A 15,463-nucleotide genomic window follows, 5' to 3' on the forward strand; every position below is an offset into this window, starting at 1 on the left:
GAGTTTTACAGGAGAACAAAGGAACCTCTTTCACATCACAGGACTTGAGAACTGAACAATGTCCATGTTTTGGAGAATGTGTACATGGTCGGGGGAGAACCCAGCTGTGACCAGTCCATTTCGTTTAATCTTTGTGAAACTCATGAAAGACAATACAGCCACATTACCATAACTCTGTGTTTATACAAGAGTCTCAGTTGTTAGGCTTGCATCTAATTGTTGTATAAAATGAATGAGTAAAGATGAAACTATTTGTGAAATGATGTAATGTGATTTTAAACTGATTCCCTTTGGAGTTTAACTAAGTCATAGGCCTGCCTCAAGAGCACAGACATTGAACTGGCATCATGGGACAGCCCTTTCCTACTGTTCTGGATATAACCCCACCTTAGGAATTTCCCTTCAGACCAAGCTACCTCGATTACCGAGAGGGCTAAGGTTTGAGTAGAGACCATGCATTCCTTGTTGCTGAATTCTTAACCATACCACGTGGTTAAACTCTGAGACTATCGATACCGACAGAATAAGAGCAACTCTTCGATACTAATTAATTGTCTGCAGCTATGAATTCTGTACCATTGAATGCGAAGACCTACAACCGCCGAAACATCTATCTATAAGAACATTTCTGAATGTTACTCTGAAGTATCTATTCTAACCAAAGACTCCAGGGACGCAGAGAATCTCGGATGAACTCTCCAAAAGAAAAAGATGATTCCAACAGAGACCACAACGACACGCTGGGAGTAAATATATATTTTGATTGCAATTATTCCCGAATGAGTGAGCGTTCATGTGCAAAGGATTAGCATTTCAATTGTTATAATTATCAACTGTGTAGTGTCGTTTGTCTTTCACGCCCTTCTCAGTCCCTTTGTCTACCAAGCCATCATACCGGTTTGGCCCACTAGGGCACATCCCCTATTATTTCCCTGGAACCATATCTACTTTGTTTGTTTGTGCATATCTGTGATTAGTTAGTTAATAAATAAATCATTGAGACAATTGATGTATGGATGATTCATAGAGAAGACTGGGTTCGTGCAGATAACCAACAACTTACGATGTTTGGAATGAGACCAACGTGAGGAATAGAATAATTAATTAGAAGACTAATTGATCAGATATTAAAATATCTGAAAATTATATTAGGAAAATTGTAACTTTGTAATCTGAAGATTTTCCTTGGTGCCCCGACATCCTAGTTGATTACATTTACATGATTAGTTTAATCACTTAATAATAACTAGAGAATTGATTTGATAATCTAACAGTCTTCATTTTAATGATGCCAAAGACACGACATAGACTCTCACAAACTTTTACAGATGCACTTAGGGGCCAAGCCGAATTTCTTTAGCCTCCCGAGGTTGGGGGATCGATTCCCAGCCAAGTCATTCCAAAGACTGTAAAAATGGTACCCGGTGCGTCTCTACTTGGCACTCAGCATTAAGGAGATAGATTGGGGGTAAGGCCCTGTATACACTAGATTTTGGCACTCCCCCCATTGTGAAAAATATTTTGGAAGCTATACAATTCATTTATGAATGTCTACATTTGCTTTTGACACGTTTATTATATTACTGACACCTTCATGCATCTTGTTTATATTATGTGAGCTAAACAAACATTTAAAAAAAATATTACAACATTTTCGTGAAAGTATAATTATATAAAGTTCTGTTACTGTCCCCACAACAACAAAACACTTATATTAAATCTTGTCTTTGAAACATTTAAATTAAATACTGTAGAATTTCATTAATTCCTATGGAGGACTGCTTCTTCTGAGGAGTGTCAATACGGCCAATCGGTGGCTTCAAAGCCTCTTATTGGCCAATACACAGCATCAGCAATCCAGGCTTTATACAGATCATTGGTCCGGTCCAGGGGGTGTACTTGTACATCAAGCTGCCTCATGCTACAGAAACAGGAGATAGGTTCATGATCCTGTTGGCCATTCCAGCTCGTACAAGTCAAGGCTTGTGCAGGGCTACTTACTTCACTACATTTCTCCAGCCCCCATTATCAGCTGTTTAAACCCCCCTGCCAAAAAAAAGTAGGGTGGTGACCACTTAGTTAGTTGAATCTCAGAATCATAACAATGTTTAAGGGAACTAAGGTCACACACAATGATACTGTCCAAACAGACAAGTCATTTAGACATTCTCCTTTATTTGGTTTTATAGTGGATTAAATCAGGTGCTAATGGAACTAGCTACCTGGCTAAATCTGGCACATTTACAGAAATGTTTATTGATGTTAAATGCCCCTGTCAAATAATTGTTGTAAATGATGTTAAATCCTCTCTACTAGTTTTAACTACTATTCTACTGAGGAGAGGAGAACCTCCCAAGGAAGAGGATGCTTTTGGTCTTATTGTGCCTGATGAAGAAGAGGAAGGGGTGATCAGCCGTGAAGTGTTCCTCTCTGAACATACAGAACGCTATCATCCCAGCAGTGGCAGCTGCAGCCTCCGTCCCCTCCTCGTTCACCTCCACAAAGGCCTTATGGGCCACCGTAGACAGGAAGAGCCCCCCCTTCCCATTCATCCCAGACAGGTCGGCCATGCCCCCGACAAACACATCCTTCATGCCCATCTGGACCAGGGGATCATTCAGCTCGTAGTCCTCCTCCAGTTTGAACTTGGGCAGATAAACTATGATGTCCGTGCCTGTGTCCATGTTGGATCTGGTGGTCCACTCGTCCAGTTTCTCCATGGTCAGCTCGCTCTCCAGCTAAATGGTACACAGAGTTAAAGCACAGTCAGTATAGTGAAAAAGAGTAGCTTTGAAACACAGTTAAAACACAGTCACTATATAGAATAAGTCGCATTGACAACACTCCATACATCAGATGATAAATGATACTGTAGTCGTGTTTTCAGCAGCCTACCCGGGCCTGACCCATGTATACCACCTAGTGGCAAATGATGCGCAAAAAATGCTGATTTGCATTGGTTTTGGGCCACATATTCTAAAGCGTTAGCATTTGGATACAAAACAAAAGCATCGATTGCTGTCATACCTTGTCAATCGGCTGCTTACAGGGTAAGGAAACTAGTGTCTTGTAGTGTAGGGAACAGAGGGACAGGGAAGGGAAACCTGGTCGCTGGTGTGAAAGGCAAACACCCCACACATCAATCAACTATGCAGTTATAGGAGGCTGTGTACAGTATACCTTCACTAGAGGATCAGATCCGTCAGTGGCCTCCTCAGGCAGCAGGACAAACATACTGAGCTCCTCGTCCACATAGGGAAGCTCCACGATCTGGAGGTTATAGTCTGGGACATAGTTAAAGGGGAACTTCTTTATCTGGTGCATCATCTGAACTGGCTTGCTCTCACTCTGAAAAAACAGATTATTATAGACAAGGAGAATGAGTTAATCTGAACCATATAACTCCCAATAAGCCTATACAGTATAACTTAAAGTTTGTTTGGTCTCTTGGATGACGCATAAATATGTCAAACTTGTGCCTGTACCACTGCTAAAAAAAAGTCCCATGTGAAGTGAACCATTGAACCCTTTGGTTTTAAATAGCACCATATCTTCTAGCAGTTTAGTATATAATCATATTATATAGTAAATCATTATATTATAATTCCATTACTGAGCATAAATATCTATCTAAATATTACTGCCAATATCCACCTGGTTTATTTTGAAGGTCATCTCTTTGGTGTCTTTCTGGTCAAATCTGTTCAACCAGTTTCCTTTGAAGTAGATGGCATTGACTAGAGCCAGCCTTGTCAAACCACTGACTGTCCCTTGCTTCAGCAGATCTTTGATTTTATCTGTAAATGCACACACACACACACACACACACACTTAACACACACACACTTAACACACACACACTTAAACAAACTAAACCCAAAGCAGCTCTGAAACCAGAGGTCCCATCTGGCTTTAATGCTGTCGGTAGACATAGACAGATGTATTTATCACATGTTCAGTTCCATGTTAGCTGATCCTGGTTACAGATCTGATAGTTGCTGTTTTTTAATCTAATGTGTGTGTTAAGTGTATGTTGTTGTATTTTTGGTGTCCCCCCAATGTATTGCAATACACATTTCCCAGCTGGGATAATACATGTGATTGGTTAACCGATTGATATAGTAAATGATGATACTTTCCGTCTGCTGCTCCACCCAGCTGTTGATCTGTCCTCTGGTCTCCTCTGCTGCTCCGAGGAAGTCTACTGCCTTCATATCTGCATGGTAGAACTTCTGGGTGGATTCTAAGAACTCCTACATCAGAGTGAAACAGTTCAATAAAAGTAAAGAGAAGTACAGTATAACGTCTGGGTGGATTCTCAGACAGCAGACAGTAATAGCACAGTCCGTCTCAATAAAAACATTTTCGCACAGGACTAGTATTACTAGAGAACATTGGGTATGTCATTATTACCCCTGTATGCCTATAAATGTAATAAGATTGTATAGATTAGTATAATGTCTGGGTGGATTCTAAGAACTCCTATGGCAGAGGGAAGCAGTTCCATAAGATTAACTAGTGTCATGTTTGCAGATGTATAATTAAGCATTAAAACCCGAGGGGGGTTATATGGCCAATATATCACGGCTGAGGGCTGTTCTTACGCACAACACAACGCTGAGTGCCTGGATACATCCCTCGCCGTGGTATATTGGCCATATATCACAACCCCTGAGGTGCCTTGTTACTGTTATAAACTGGTTACCAACGGAATTAGAGCAGTAAAAATACATGTTTTGTCATAACTAGTAAAAATGTATTAATTGATTGATAATATAAGCTTCCGGTTCCGGTTGGAGCGAGCGGTCGCATCTACACTTCGGTCCGCAGGTAGTATAACTTTTCATTACATTTCGTTATAGTACAACGGTTTGATTTGTCTAATCTTAGCAATTTCTTCTTAGCTAGCTACATAGCCGTCTTTGTATCAAAGATAATTGCATAATTATTGTATTTCGTCGTCCTAACGTATCTGCCCAGCAGCTAGCTAAGCAGCTAGCTAACATCCACTGTCCACCAGCACTGTAGAAACTATTACACTCAACTGAACGACTCGATTAGCGTAGTGTCAGCTAGCTACATAGTTGTCTTCGCTGTCTTCGTATCAAGATAATTGTGCAGTTTAGAGTGTGTAGACTTAGAGTGATTATCTTAATTTACCGAGGTTAGCTAGCCAGCTATTTGTCGTCCTTAACGTAGGAGATGCTGCTAGCTATCTAGCCAACAGCTAGCCAACCTCTACCGAATTGAACTCCAACTACCCGGTCAACATTCCGCGTCGCTCCACAGGTAGTATCACATTTTCATTTCACTTCATTACAGTACAACGGTTTGATTTGTTTGATCGTAGCTAGCCAGCTACATAGCCGTCTTTGTATCTAAGACAATTGTGTAGTCTAGAGCGATTTTCTAGGTTAGCTGGCCAGCTATTGTCGTTCTTTTAACGTAGCTAGCCAGCTAGCCCCGAATAGCAGCACTGTAGTAACTATTACAGTACAACGGTTTGTTTTGTTTGATCGTAGCTAGCTAGCTACATAGCCGTCTTTGTATCTAAGACAATTGTGTAGCCTAGAGCGATTTTCTAGGTTAGCTAGCCAGCTATTGTCGTTCTTTTAAGGTAACGTAACGCAATCAACCTGCTAGCTAGCCAGCTAGCCCCCGAATAGCAGCACTGTAGAAACTATTACACTCGACGGAACGACTTGATTAGTGTAGTGTCAACATCACAGCCACTACCAGCTAGCCTACTCCAGCAGTACTGTATCATTTCAATCATTTTAGTCAATAAGATTCTTGCTACGTAAGCTTAACTTTCTGAACATTCGAGACGTGTAGTCCACTTGTCATTCCAATCTCCTTTGCATTAGCGTAGCCTCTTCTGTACCCTGTCAACTATGTGTCTATCTATCCCTGTTCTCTACTCTCTGCACAGACCATACAAACGCTCCACACCGCGTGGCCGCGGCCACCCTAATCTGGTGGTCCCAGCGCGCACGACCCACGTGGAGTTCCTGGTCTCCGGTAGCCTCTGGAACTGCCGATCTGCGGCCAACAAGGCAGAGTTCATCTCAGCCTATGCCTCCCTCCAGTCCCTCGACTTCCTGGCACTGACGGAAACATGGATCACCACAGATAACACTGCTACTCCTACTGCTCTCTCTTCGTCCGCCCACGTGTTCTCGCACACCCCGAGAGCTTCTGGTCAGCGGGGTGGTGGCACCGGGATCCTCATCTCTCCCAAGTGGTCATTCTCTCTCTCTCCCCTTACCCATCTATTTATCGCCTCCTTTGAATTCCATGCTGTCACAGTTACCAGCCCTTTCAAGCTTAACATCCTTATCATTTATCGCCCTCCAGGTTCCCTCGGAGAGTTCATCAATGAGCTTGATGCCTTGATAAGCTCCTTTCCTGAGGACGGCTCACCTCTCACAGTCCTGGGCGACTTTAACCTCCCCACGTCTACCTTTGACTCATTCCTCTCTGCCTCCTTCTTTCCACTCCTCTCCTCTTTTGACCTCACCCTCTCACCTTCCCCCCTACTCACAAGGCAGGCAATACGCTCGACCTCATCTTTACTAGATGCTGTTCTTCCACTAACCTCATTGCAACTCCCCTCCAAGTCTCCGACCACTACCTTGTATCCTTTTCCCTCTCGCTCTCATCCAACACTTCCCACACTGCCCCTACTGATGGTATCGCGCCGTCCCAACCTTCGCTCTCTCTCCCCCGCTACTCTCTCCTCTTCCATCCTATCATCTCTTCCCTCTGCTCATACCTTCTCCAACCTATCTCCTGATTCTGCCTCCTCAACCCTCCTCTCTTCCCTTTCTGCATCCTTTGACTCTCTATGTCCCCTATCCTCCAGGCCGGCTCGGTCCTCCCCTCCCGCTCCGTGGCTCGATGACTCATTGCGAGCTCACAGAACAGAGCTCCGGGCAGCCGAGCGGAAATGGAGGAAAACTCGCCTCCCTGCGGACCTGGCATCCTTTCACTCCCTCCTCTCTACATTTTCCTCCTCTGTCTCTGCTGCTAAAGCCACTTTCTACCACTCTAAATTCCAAGCATCTGCCTCTAACCCTAGGAAGCTCTTTGCCACCTTCTCCTCCCTCCTGAATCCTCCTCCCCCCCCCCCTCCTCCCTCTCTGCAGATGACTTCGTCAACCATTTTGAAAAGAAGGTCGACGACATCCGATCCTCGTTTGCTAAGTCAAACGACACCGCTGGTTCTGCTCACACTGCCCTACCCTGTGCTCTGACCTCTTTCTCCCCTCTCTCTCCAGATGAAATCTCGCTTCTTGTGACAGCCGGCCGCCCAACAACCTGCCCGCTTGACCCTATCCCCTCCTCTCTTCTCCAGACCATTTCCGGAGACCTTCTCCCTTACCTCACCTCGCTCATCAACTCATCCCTGACCGCTGGCTACGTCCCTTCCGTCTTCAAGAGAGCGAGAGTTGCACCCCTTCTGAAAAAACCTACACTCGATCCCTCCGATGTCAACAACTACAAACCAGTATCCCTTCTTTCTTTTCTCTCCAAAACTCTTGAACGTGCCGTCCTTGGCCAGCTCTCCCGCTATCTCTCTCAGAATGACCTTCTTGATCCAAATCAGTCAGGTTTCAAGACTAGTCATTCAACTGAGACTGCTCTTCTCTGTATCACGGAGGCGCTCCGCACTGCTAAAGCTAACTCTCTCTCCTCTGCTCTCATCCTTCTAGACCTATCGGCTGCCTTCGATACTGTGAACCATCAGATCCTCCTCTCCACCCTCTCCGAGTTGGGCATCTCCGGCGCGGCCCACGCTTGATTGCGTCCTACCTGACAGGTCGCTCCTACCAGGTGGCGTGGCGAGAATCTGTCTCCTCGCCACGCGCTCTCACCACTGGTGTCCCCCAGGGCTCTGTTCTAGGCCCTCTCCTATTCTCGCTATACACCAAGTCACTTGGCTCTGTCATAACCTCACATGGTCTCTCCTATCATTGCTATGCAGACGACACACAATTAATCTTCTCCTTTCCCCCTTCTGATGACCAGGTGGCGAATCGCATCTCTGCATGTCTGGCAGACATATCAGTGTGGATGACGGATCACCACCTCAAGCTGAACCTCGGCAAGACGGAGCTGCTCTTCCTCCCGGGGAAGGACTGCCCGTTCCATGATCTCGCCATCACGGTTGACAACTCCATTGTGTCCTCCTCCCAGAGCGCTAAGAACCTTGGCGTGATCCTGGACAACACCCTGTCGTTCTCAACCAACATCATGGCGGTGGCCCGTTCCTGTAGGTTCATGCTCTACAACATCCGCAGAGTACGACCCTGCCTCACACAGGAAGCGGCGCAGGTCCTAATCCAGGCACTTGTCATCTCCCGTCTGGATTACTGCAACTCGCTGTTGGCTGGGCTCCCTGCCTGTGCCATTAAACCCCTACAACTCATCCAGAACGCCGCAGCCCGTCTGGTGTTCAACCTTCCCAAGTTCTCTCACGTCACCCCGCTCCTCCGCTCTCTCCACTGGCTTCCAGTTGAAGCTCGCATCCGCTACAAGACCATGGTGCTTGCCTACGGAGCTGTGAGGGGAACGGCACCGCAGTACCTCCAGGCTCTGATCAGGCCCTACACCCAAGCAAGGGCACTGCGTTCATCCACCTCTGGCCTGCTCGCCTCCCTACCATTGAGGAAGTACAGTTCCCGCTCAGCCCAGTCAAAACTGTTCGCTGCTCTGGCCCCCAATGGTGGAACAAACTCCCTCACGACGCCAGGACAGCGGAGTCAATCACCACCTTCCGGAGACACCTGAAACCCCACCTCTTCAAGGAATACCTAGGATAGGATAAGTAATCCTTCTCACCACCCCCCCCCCTTAATGATTTAGATGCACTATTGTAAAGTGGCTGTTCCACTGGATGTCAGAAGGTGAATTCACCAATTTGTAAGTCGCTCTGGATAAGAGCGTCTGCTAAATGACTTAAATGTAAATGTAAATAATAGCAAATGTCTGATTTGCAGGTATTTTGCAGGTATTTTGTCCAATGCTATACTGAAGCAAAATGAAAGAGAACACATGTAAAGGGACTGTTACTTGCATAAATAGTGTAGTTTATAGTGAAACTCACGGTCAGGAAGTTGCAGGTCTTCTCTCCATACAGACGGTTGGCCAGTTTCAGGATGTAAGTTGCAGAGGGAGAGTTGATATCTGCATTGAGTGTCTGGAAATCTGTGTGAATGTCTTTGGTGAAGTTGAATGAGAGAGCCTGGGGAAGATTCAGAGAGAAGAAAGATGATTATAATGATGACATTGATGATAATAGTGATGATGATTATAGCGATGATAATGAATACAGCTTGGACTGTGTACATAAAAGGTAAGAGTGCAGAGTACCTTTCAAATACAGACAGACAGTCATGATGCCATGTACGCTACTGTGGATTAACAGCTTTGCTTGGATTCTGACTGACTGAGGGTGTGCTTCCCAAATGGCAACCCATTTTCCTCCATTGTGCACTTATTTTGACCAGGGGCAGTTTCCCAAGAGCCGCTTAAGGCTAAGTTCATTGTTATAATGGTTATAATGATGAACTTAGCCTTAAGATGCCTCTGGGAAACCGGGCCCAAAGCCCTATGGTCAAAAGTAGTGCACTACATAAGGAATAGGGTGCGATTTGGGGCACAGATGGGAGTAACCTGTGGGTTTATAGCCCTCTCCATGGTTACTATGTTGCTGTGTGTTCCCAGAGGTATAAACGGCTGTGCTACAGTCTAAAGTACAAGCTGAGCAGCTCTAATCAGTTTGCCTTCTACATATAGACACACACCCTGTCACGTTATCAGATGTCTGGAGAATAGGCCTAATGAGTACAAAGCTTCATGTTGCCTACTATGTGTGTGTGTGTGTGTGTGTGTGTGTGTGTGTGTGTGTATATATCTCTCTATGTAAGTATGTTTTTCTCTGTGTATTACCTTTGCCATCTGAGCAGCTGTGTCTCTTTTAGCCCCCAGGTAGACCATGGCCAGAGCTGAGCTGATACTGAATGGGGAGATGAAGATATTCCCTGTGTTGGTCTGACCCAGAGTGTGGTACAGCTCCAAGGCAAAGGCTGTGTTAGAGCTGCTAAGAGATGCCATTGCTGATGACTGGTCTGCCGGAGAACGGACGAAAGCAATGTTTGACATATGCAGTGGTGTAAAGTACTTAGGTAAAAATACTTTAAAATACCCCAAAAAACTACATAAGAAGTATCTGTACTTCACTATTTACATTTTTGACTACTTCTACATTCCTTAAGAAAATAGGGTACTTTTTTACTCCATACATTTTCCCTGGCACCCAAAAGTACTCATTACATTTTGAATGCTTAGCAGGACAGGGAAATAATCTAATTCACACACTTATCAACCAAACATCCCTGGTCATCCCTACTGCCTCTGATCTGACGGACTCACTTAACACATGATTAGTTTATAAATTATGTCTGAATGTTGGAGAGTGCCCATGGCTATCAGTAAATAAATAAAAAAACAAGTAAATGGTGCTGTTTGGTTTGCTTAATATAAGGAATAAAAAGTATTTATACTTCTACTTTTGATACTTAGGTATATTTTAGCAATTACATTTGATACTTAGGTATATTTTAAACCAAACACTTTTAGACTTTTACTCAAGAGTATTTTACTTGATTCATTTTCTATTAAGATATCTTTACTTTTACTCAAGTATCACAGTTGGGTACTTGTTCCACCACTGAACATATGCAGACTAGTCGGACACTGATTTGAATGTGACAATAATCATTTTTGCGGCATCTTTAGTGACAAAGATCTTTTGGGGTCTGTCATCACATCTCATACAGGAAATAAAAGTTTTGCTCCTAATCATATTCTCTTCAGTTTGCACTGTATATGCCACTAAATGACATTGGCAATAGCGAAATGGCGATGGTAGAATGTAATCATCAATTTTAATTCGGCACTATGTGATCGCATATCAATTGCTATAGAAAAGATACAATCGGCTGGCAAGATATCCATAAAACGCCTATATTATTCTAGTCGGGAGCAACCAGGAAGCAGAGAATAATGTAACTAAAAAGATAAACTGCTGAAAGCAAAACTTAAACCTTCAAATCTCACGTGTGTTGTTTTTTGGATTATAAAAAGTATATACACCAACCCTTCTGCTTCTCTCTGTGTGAAAAGATCGAAAACGCGCAGTTCCAGTGAAAGAAACAAAAACAGAAGTAAAGACCGAAACTACGCCTTCCTCCTGAGATAACTACAAAAAAGCGCTGTAAATATGCCGCATTATCCCAAATCATTTAGCGTGTCTTTTATATATCATACTCACTGCTCTGCTCTGCAATAAAACCGGGTGGGGACTTTGCCTTCAGCCCACTGCCCACATGGGTTCTCGAGGTGGGGACTGGACAGGCTTGTCCTGAATTACATGCTACCCTTGCGGAAGTCAGTTCGCCTATTGATAAATGACATGTATTTCTCACCAGGCTACGACTTGCTACCTGCTGGACGTGTGTTCCTCTGGAAAATCAACTCTACAGAGATATAGGCCAAAGATGATGGATAAATGAAGATGTCCCACTTTTCTTCTTCTTCTTCTTTGGGATTTTGTTGGCGGATCGCGTCTCATTTAAGGTGCATACACCGCCACCTACTGTACTGGAGTGTGAGGCCATTCATGGCCTACCGACATTAAATTCTTCGTGAAACGGTACAATAAAATTGGAGAAAAGGAAAACGGACTTGCCTAGTTAAATAAAGGTTCAGTAAAATAAATAAATAAAAACTGGGCTAGAATCATGCTTTACATCCTCGGACCGAGGTGGTCCTCATTGCAGGAACTTCATCCTCACTCTCTTCAGGTTCCAAATCTGAGCTACTGGAATACGTATCCCTCTTTGCAGTTGACGCCAACCTTCCTTTCCACACTGCTACACTGCACCTGCCGCCACATCTAATTAATCTTCACTCTCGTCCCTCTCCATTTCTTCAAGTTCTTCCAAAAGTTCTGTGAAACTCCAGGTTCCATATTTTCTCAACCATTTCTGCTGTTCTCTTTTTTGTCTTGTCCATTATCTTCTCGTTCACCAGATCTTTTAGAAGACCTGTGTAATCCCCCACTCCATGTTTATTCATAATATGCTCCACTTTCTTCCTTATTTCCTTTTCTCCAATCGCTCCCGTTCTCCAAACATTTCTCCCTGTGCAATCTCTCCAACGCCCACCCCTTGTCTTGAGCACGCACAGGCATAAAAGGTTACAGTTCACTGCTATTTGTGGAATCAGATGTCCCACTCAAACCGTAAAATGGATAGGTTGCAGTCTGGGTGGCTCTGCCATTGGCACCAATCAATGATGTATATAGATTTATCTATAAATAATGGGGCCAATGTGTGACATTGGGATCAACATTTCATAATGGTTTGAAACAAAAATGAAAAGGATTTTCATACATTTCTAGATGTACTTAGAGGAATAAAAGTGAATATATGCAAATTGGCCCGTAACTCCACCAACTCCACCTATACAACATAGGCCTTGGACTAGACATCTTTATGCAGGGTTCATAAAGACATTGACTTGCCAAATGCAAGGACTTTCAAGGACTGCATCATTTCTAGAATTGTACATAGGGCCTAGTATAGAACCCCCCCCCAAAAAAAAGCATGCAATAAGTGTCCAAAAAGTAGGCCATCACCACTATGAATAATGAGCGGTAGAGCGTAAAAATTATCTGTCCTCGGTTGCATCACTCACTACCGAGTTCCAAACTGCCTCTGGAAGCAGCGTCAGCACAACAACTGTTAGGCGGGAGCTTCCTTAAATGGGTTTTCATGGCCGAGCAGCGGCACACAAGCCTTAGATCACCATGCGCAATGCCAAACGTCGGCTGGAATGGTGTAAATCTCGACGTTTTTGGACTCCGGAGCAGTGGAATTGCATTATCTGGAGTGATGAATCAAGCTTCTCTATCTAGCAGTCAGACAGACGAACATGGGTTTGGCGGATGCCAGGAGAACGCTACCTGCCCGAATGCATAGTACCAACTGTAAGGTTTGGTGGAGGAGGAATAATGGTGGAGGAGGAATAATGACATTTAGACACTTCTGTGCTTCCAACTTTGTGGTAACAGTTTAGGGAAGGCCGGTTCCTGTTTCAGCATGACAATGCCCCTGTGCACAAAGCAAAGTCCATACACAAATGGTTTGTCGAGATCAGTGTCAAAGAACTTGACTGGCCGGCATCTAGTGGAAAGCCTTCCCAGAAGAGTGGAGGCTTTGATAGCAGCAAAGGGGAGCCAACTCCATACTAATGCCCATGGTTTTGGAATGAGATGTTTGACTAGCAGGTGTCCACATACTTTTGGTCATGTAGTGTACGGTAGCCTATACATCTTATATATCAAATCAAATCAAATCATATGTATTTATATAGCCCTTCGTACATCAGCTGATATCTCAAAGTGTTGTACAGAAACCCAGCCTAAAACCCCAAACAGCAAGCAATGCAGGTGTAGAAGCACGGTGGTTAGGAAAAACTCCCTAGAAAGGCCAAAACCTAGGAAGAAACCTAGAGAGGAACCAGGCTATGTGGGGTGGCCAGTCCTCTTCTGGCTGTGCCGGGTAGAGATTATAACAAAACATGGCCAAGATGTTCAAATGTTCATAAATGACCAGCATGGTCGAATAATAATAAGGCAGAACAGTTGAAACTGGAGCAGCAGCACGGCCAGGTGGACTGGGGACAGCAAGGAGTCATCATGTCAGGTAGTCCTGGGGCATGGTCCTAGGGCTCAGGTCCTCCGAGAGAGAGAAAGAAAGAGAATTAGAGAGAGCATATGTGGGGTGGCCAGTCCTCTTCCGGCTGTGCCGGGTGGAGATTATAACAGAACATGGCCAAGATGTTCAAATGTTCATAAATGACCAGCATGGTCGAATAATAATAAGGTAGAACAGTTGAAACTGGAGCAGCAGCACGGCCAGGTGGACTGGGGACAGCAAGGAGTCATCATATCAGGTAGTCCTGGGTCATGGTCCTAGGGCTCAGGTCCTCCGAGAGAGAGAAGGAGAGAATTAGAGAACGCACACTTAGATTCACACAGGACACCGAATTGGACAGGAGAAGTACTCCAGATATAACAAACTGACCCCAGCCCCCCGACACATAAACTACTGCAGCATAAATACTGGAGGCTGAGACAGGAGGGGTCAGGAGACACTGACAGGAGACATATATGTAGCATGCACAGCATATCAAACAAGCAAAACACAGACAGGCAGTTAATATTGATTTAAGGTTATTTTTTCACCATCATTGCAAACATTGGCTAAACAGGGGGCAGCCTGCTGGCTTTATGGCAGCATAACTATAAAGATTACATGCACAGAACATGATTCAGATACTTAGATTAGAGTAAGACGTTTCCAGAAGTGTGGGACGGGGCCAAATGCCGTATTTGTAGCCTCAGCCCTTTCAAATAGTGGGGGAGTGCGAAGATGGAGGCGCGAGGGCTTGAAAACACAGCGCCCCTTGTCTGTCATCAAGTTTATACATAAATCATTGGCTCCAATGCATTAGCCAACAAGCTCTCACATTCTCACGTCAGATTTAGACTTTCATCCATGTTTCTCAAACGTCAGATTTCGAAGGTGTTCCAAACGTCAAATTTCTAAGTGTTAGGTTACTTCTCTTTATCCTTCCAATGTTACATTTAGGTGTTAACTCCAAATTCTTAAGATTAGGCATTAACTCTGAATGGTTGAAGTAATCTAAAACAACTTTCCATCGCTGGATTAGAACATGCAACCTTTGTAACCGGAGGCAGATGCTTACACCCAAAAGTCATCTCTGCCACATTACCTTAACAAAGCCAAAGCCTACTTGAAGGTAACAGCGCTCACTGTCGCCCCAGTGGCCGGTTTCCATGTCATCTCCCGACATCCTGAGACGTGGATGAACGTCAAACACTGACTTGTATCACAGATGACCTGTCTTGGATGAGCATCTGGGTCTGGTCTGCTTAGTTACCTGAACCAGAAATAAGGAGCGAGTGACATGTATCGTTTCCTCTTCAGTCTCTGATACAGATTGTCCAAACAGGAGCCTCTTTCCTGAATATGGCCCAGGGAACACTTGACACCCAGCTTGAGTTTTTTTATAGGGATATTCCAAAATGTTCAACCTTATATTCATTATCTCCAGGACCACCTCAACATCAGTATATGTGAAACGGTGGGCTTCTACGTTTTGTAGTGCGGGTCTTGACTTTTAAATGATTAACACATACACAACTTCATAGCAGTCAGAATAGACAGAAGTCATTGCCAGCCACACCTTGACAGAACCCACCATTACTGTGCAGCCAGGTGACTTTTGTCCCCTCTAGTACATTCCTGCCTCCGTGTACACCCACACATAGGCGGCATGTGAGTTTCTGTCTCTGTTCTGTTTTGTT

The 15,463-nt window shown here is 44.4% G+C and overlaps 1 protein-coding gene across 3 annotated transcripts; it reads right to left on the minus strand.

The window, feature by feature from the left end:
- Positions 1-2,155: 2,155 nt before the first annotated feature.
- Positions 2,156-11,611, minus strand: LOC135513103 (leukocyte elastase inhibitor-like). 3 transcript variants are annotated; one of them, XM_064935815.1, is made up of 7 exons: positions 11,493-11,611; positions 9,955-10,133; positions 9,110-9,247; positions 4,136-4,253; positions 3,655-3,797; positions 3,181-3,348; positions 2,156-2,738 (listed from the first exon to the last, which is right to left on the minus strand). In XM_064935815.1, the coding sequence occupies exons 2-7, from the start codon at positions 10,117-10,119 to the stop codon at positions 2,331-2,333; spliced, it is 1,140 nt and encodes a 379-aa protein (XP_064791887.1). In that variant the 5' UTR covers positions 10,120-10,133; positions 11,493-11,611; the 3' UTR covers positions 2,156-2,330. The 3 variants fall into 3 exon arrangements, with proteins under 3 accessions (XP_064791887.1, XP_064791886.1, XP_064791884.1); XM_064935814.1 differs by lacking the exon at positions 11,493-11,611 and adding an exon at positions 11,339-11,445; XM_064935812.1 differs by lacking the exon at positions 11,493-11,611 and adding an exon at positions 11,165-11,332.
- Between the last annotated feature and the right edge of the window lie 3,852 nt (positions 11,612-15,463).

The sequence above is a fragment of the Oncorhynchus masou genome, chromosome 24, assembly GCF_036934945.1.
Source record: "Oncorhynchus masou masou isolate Uvic2021 chromosome 24, UVic_Omas_1.1, whole genome shotgun sequence".
Classification (NCBI taxonomy): Eukaryota; Metazoa; Chordata; class Actinopteri; order Salmoniformes; family Salmonidae; genus Oncorhynchus; species Oncorhynchus masou.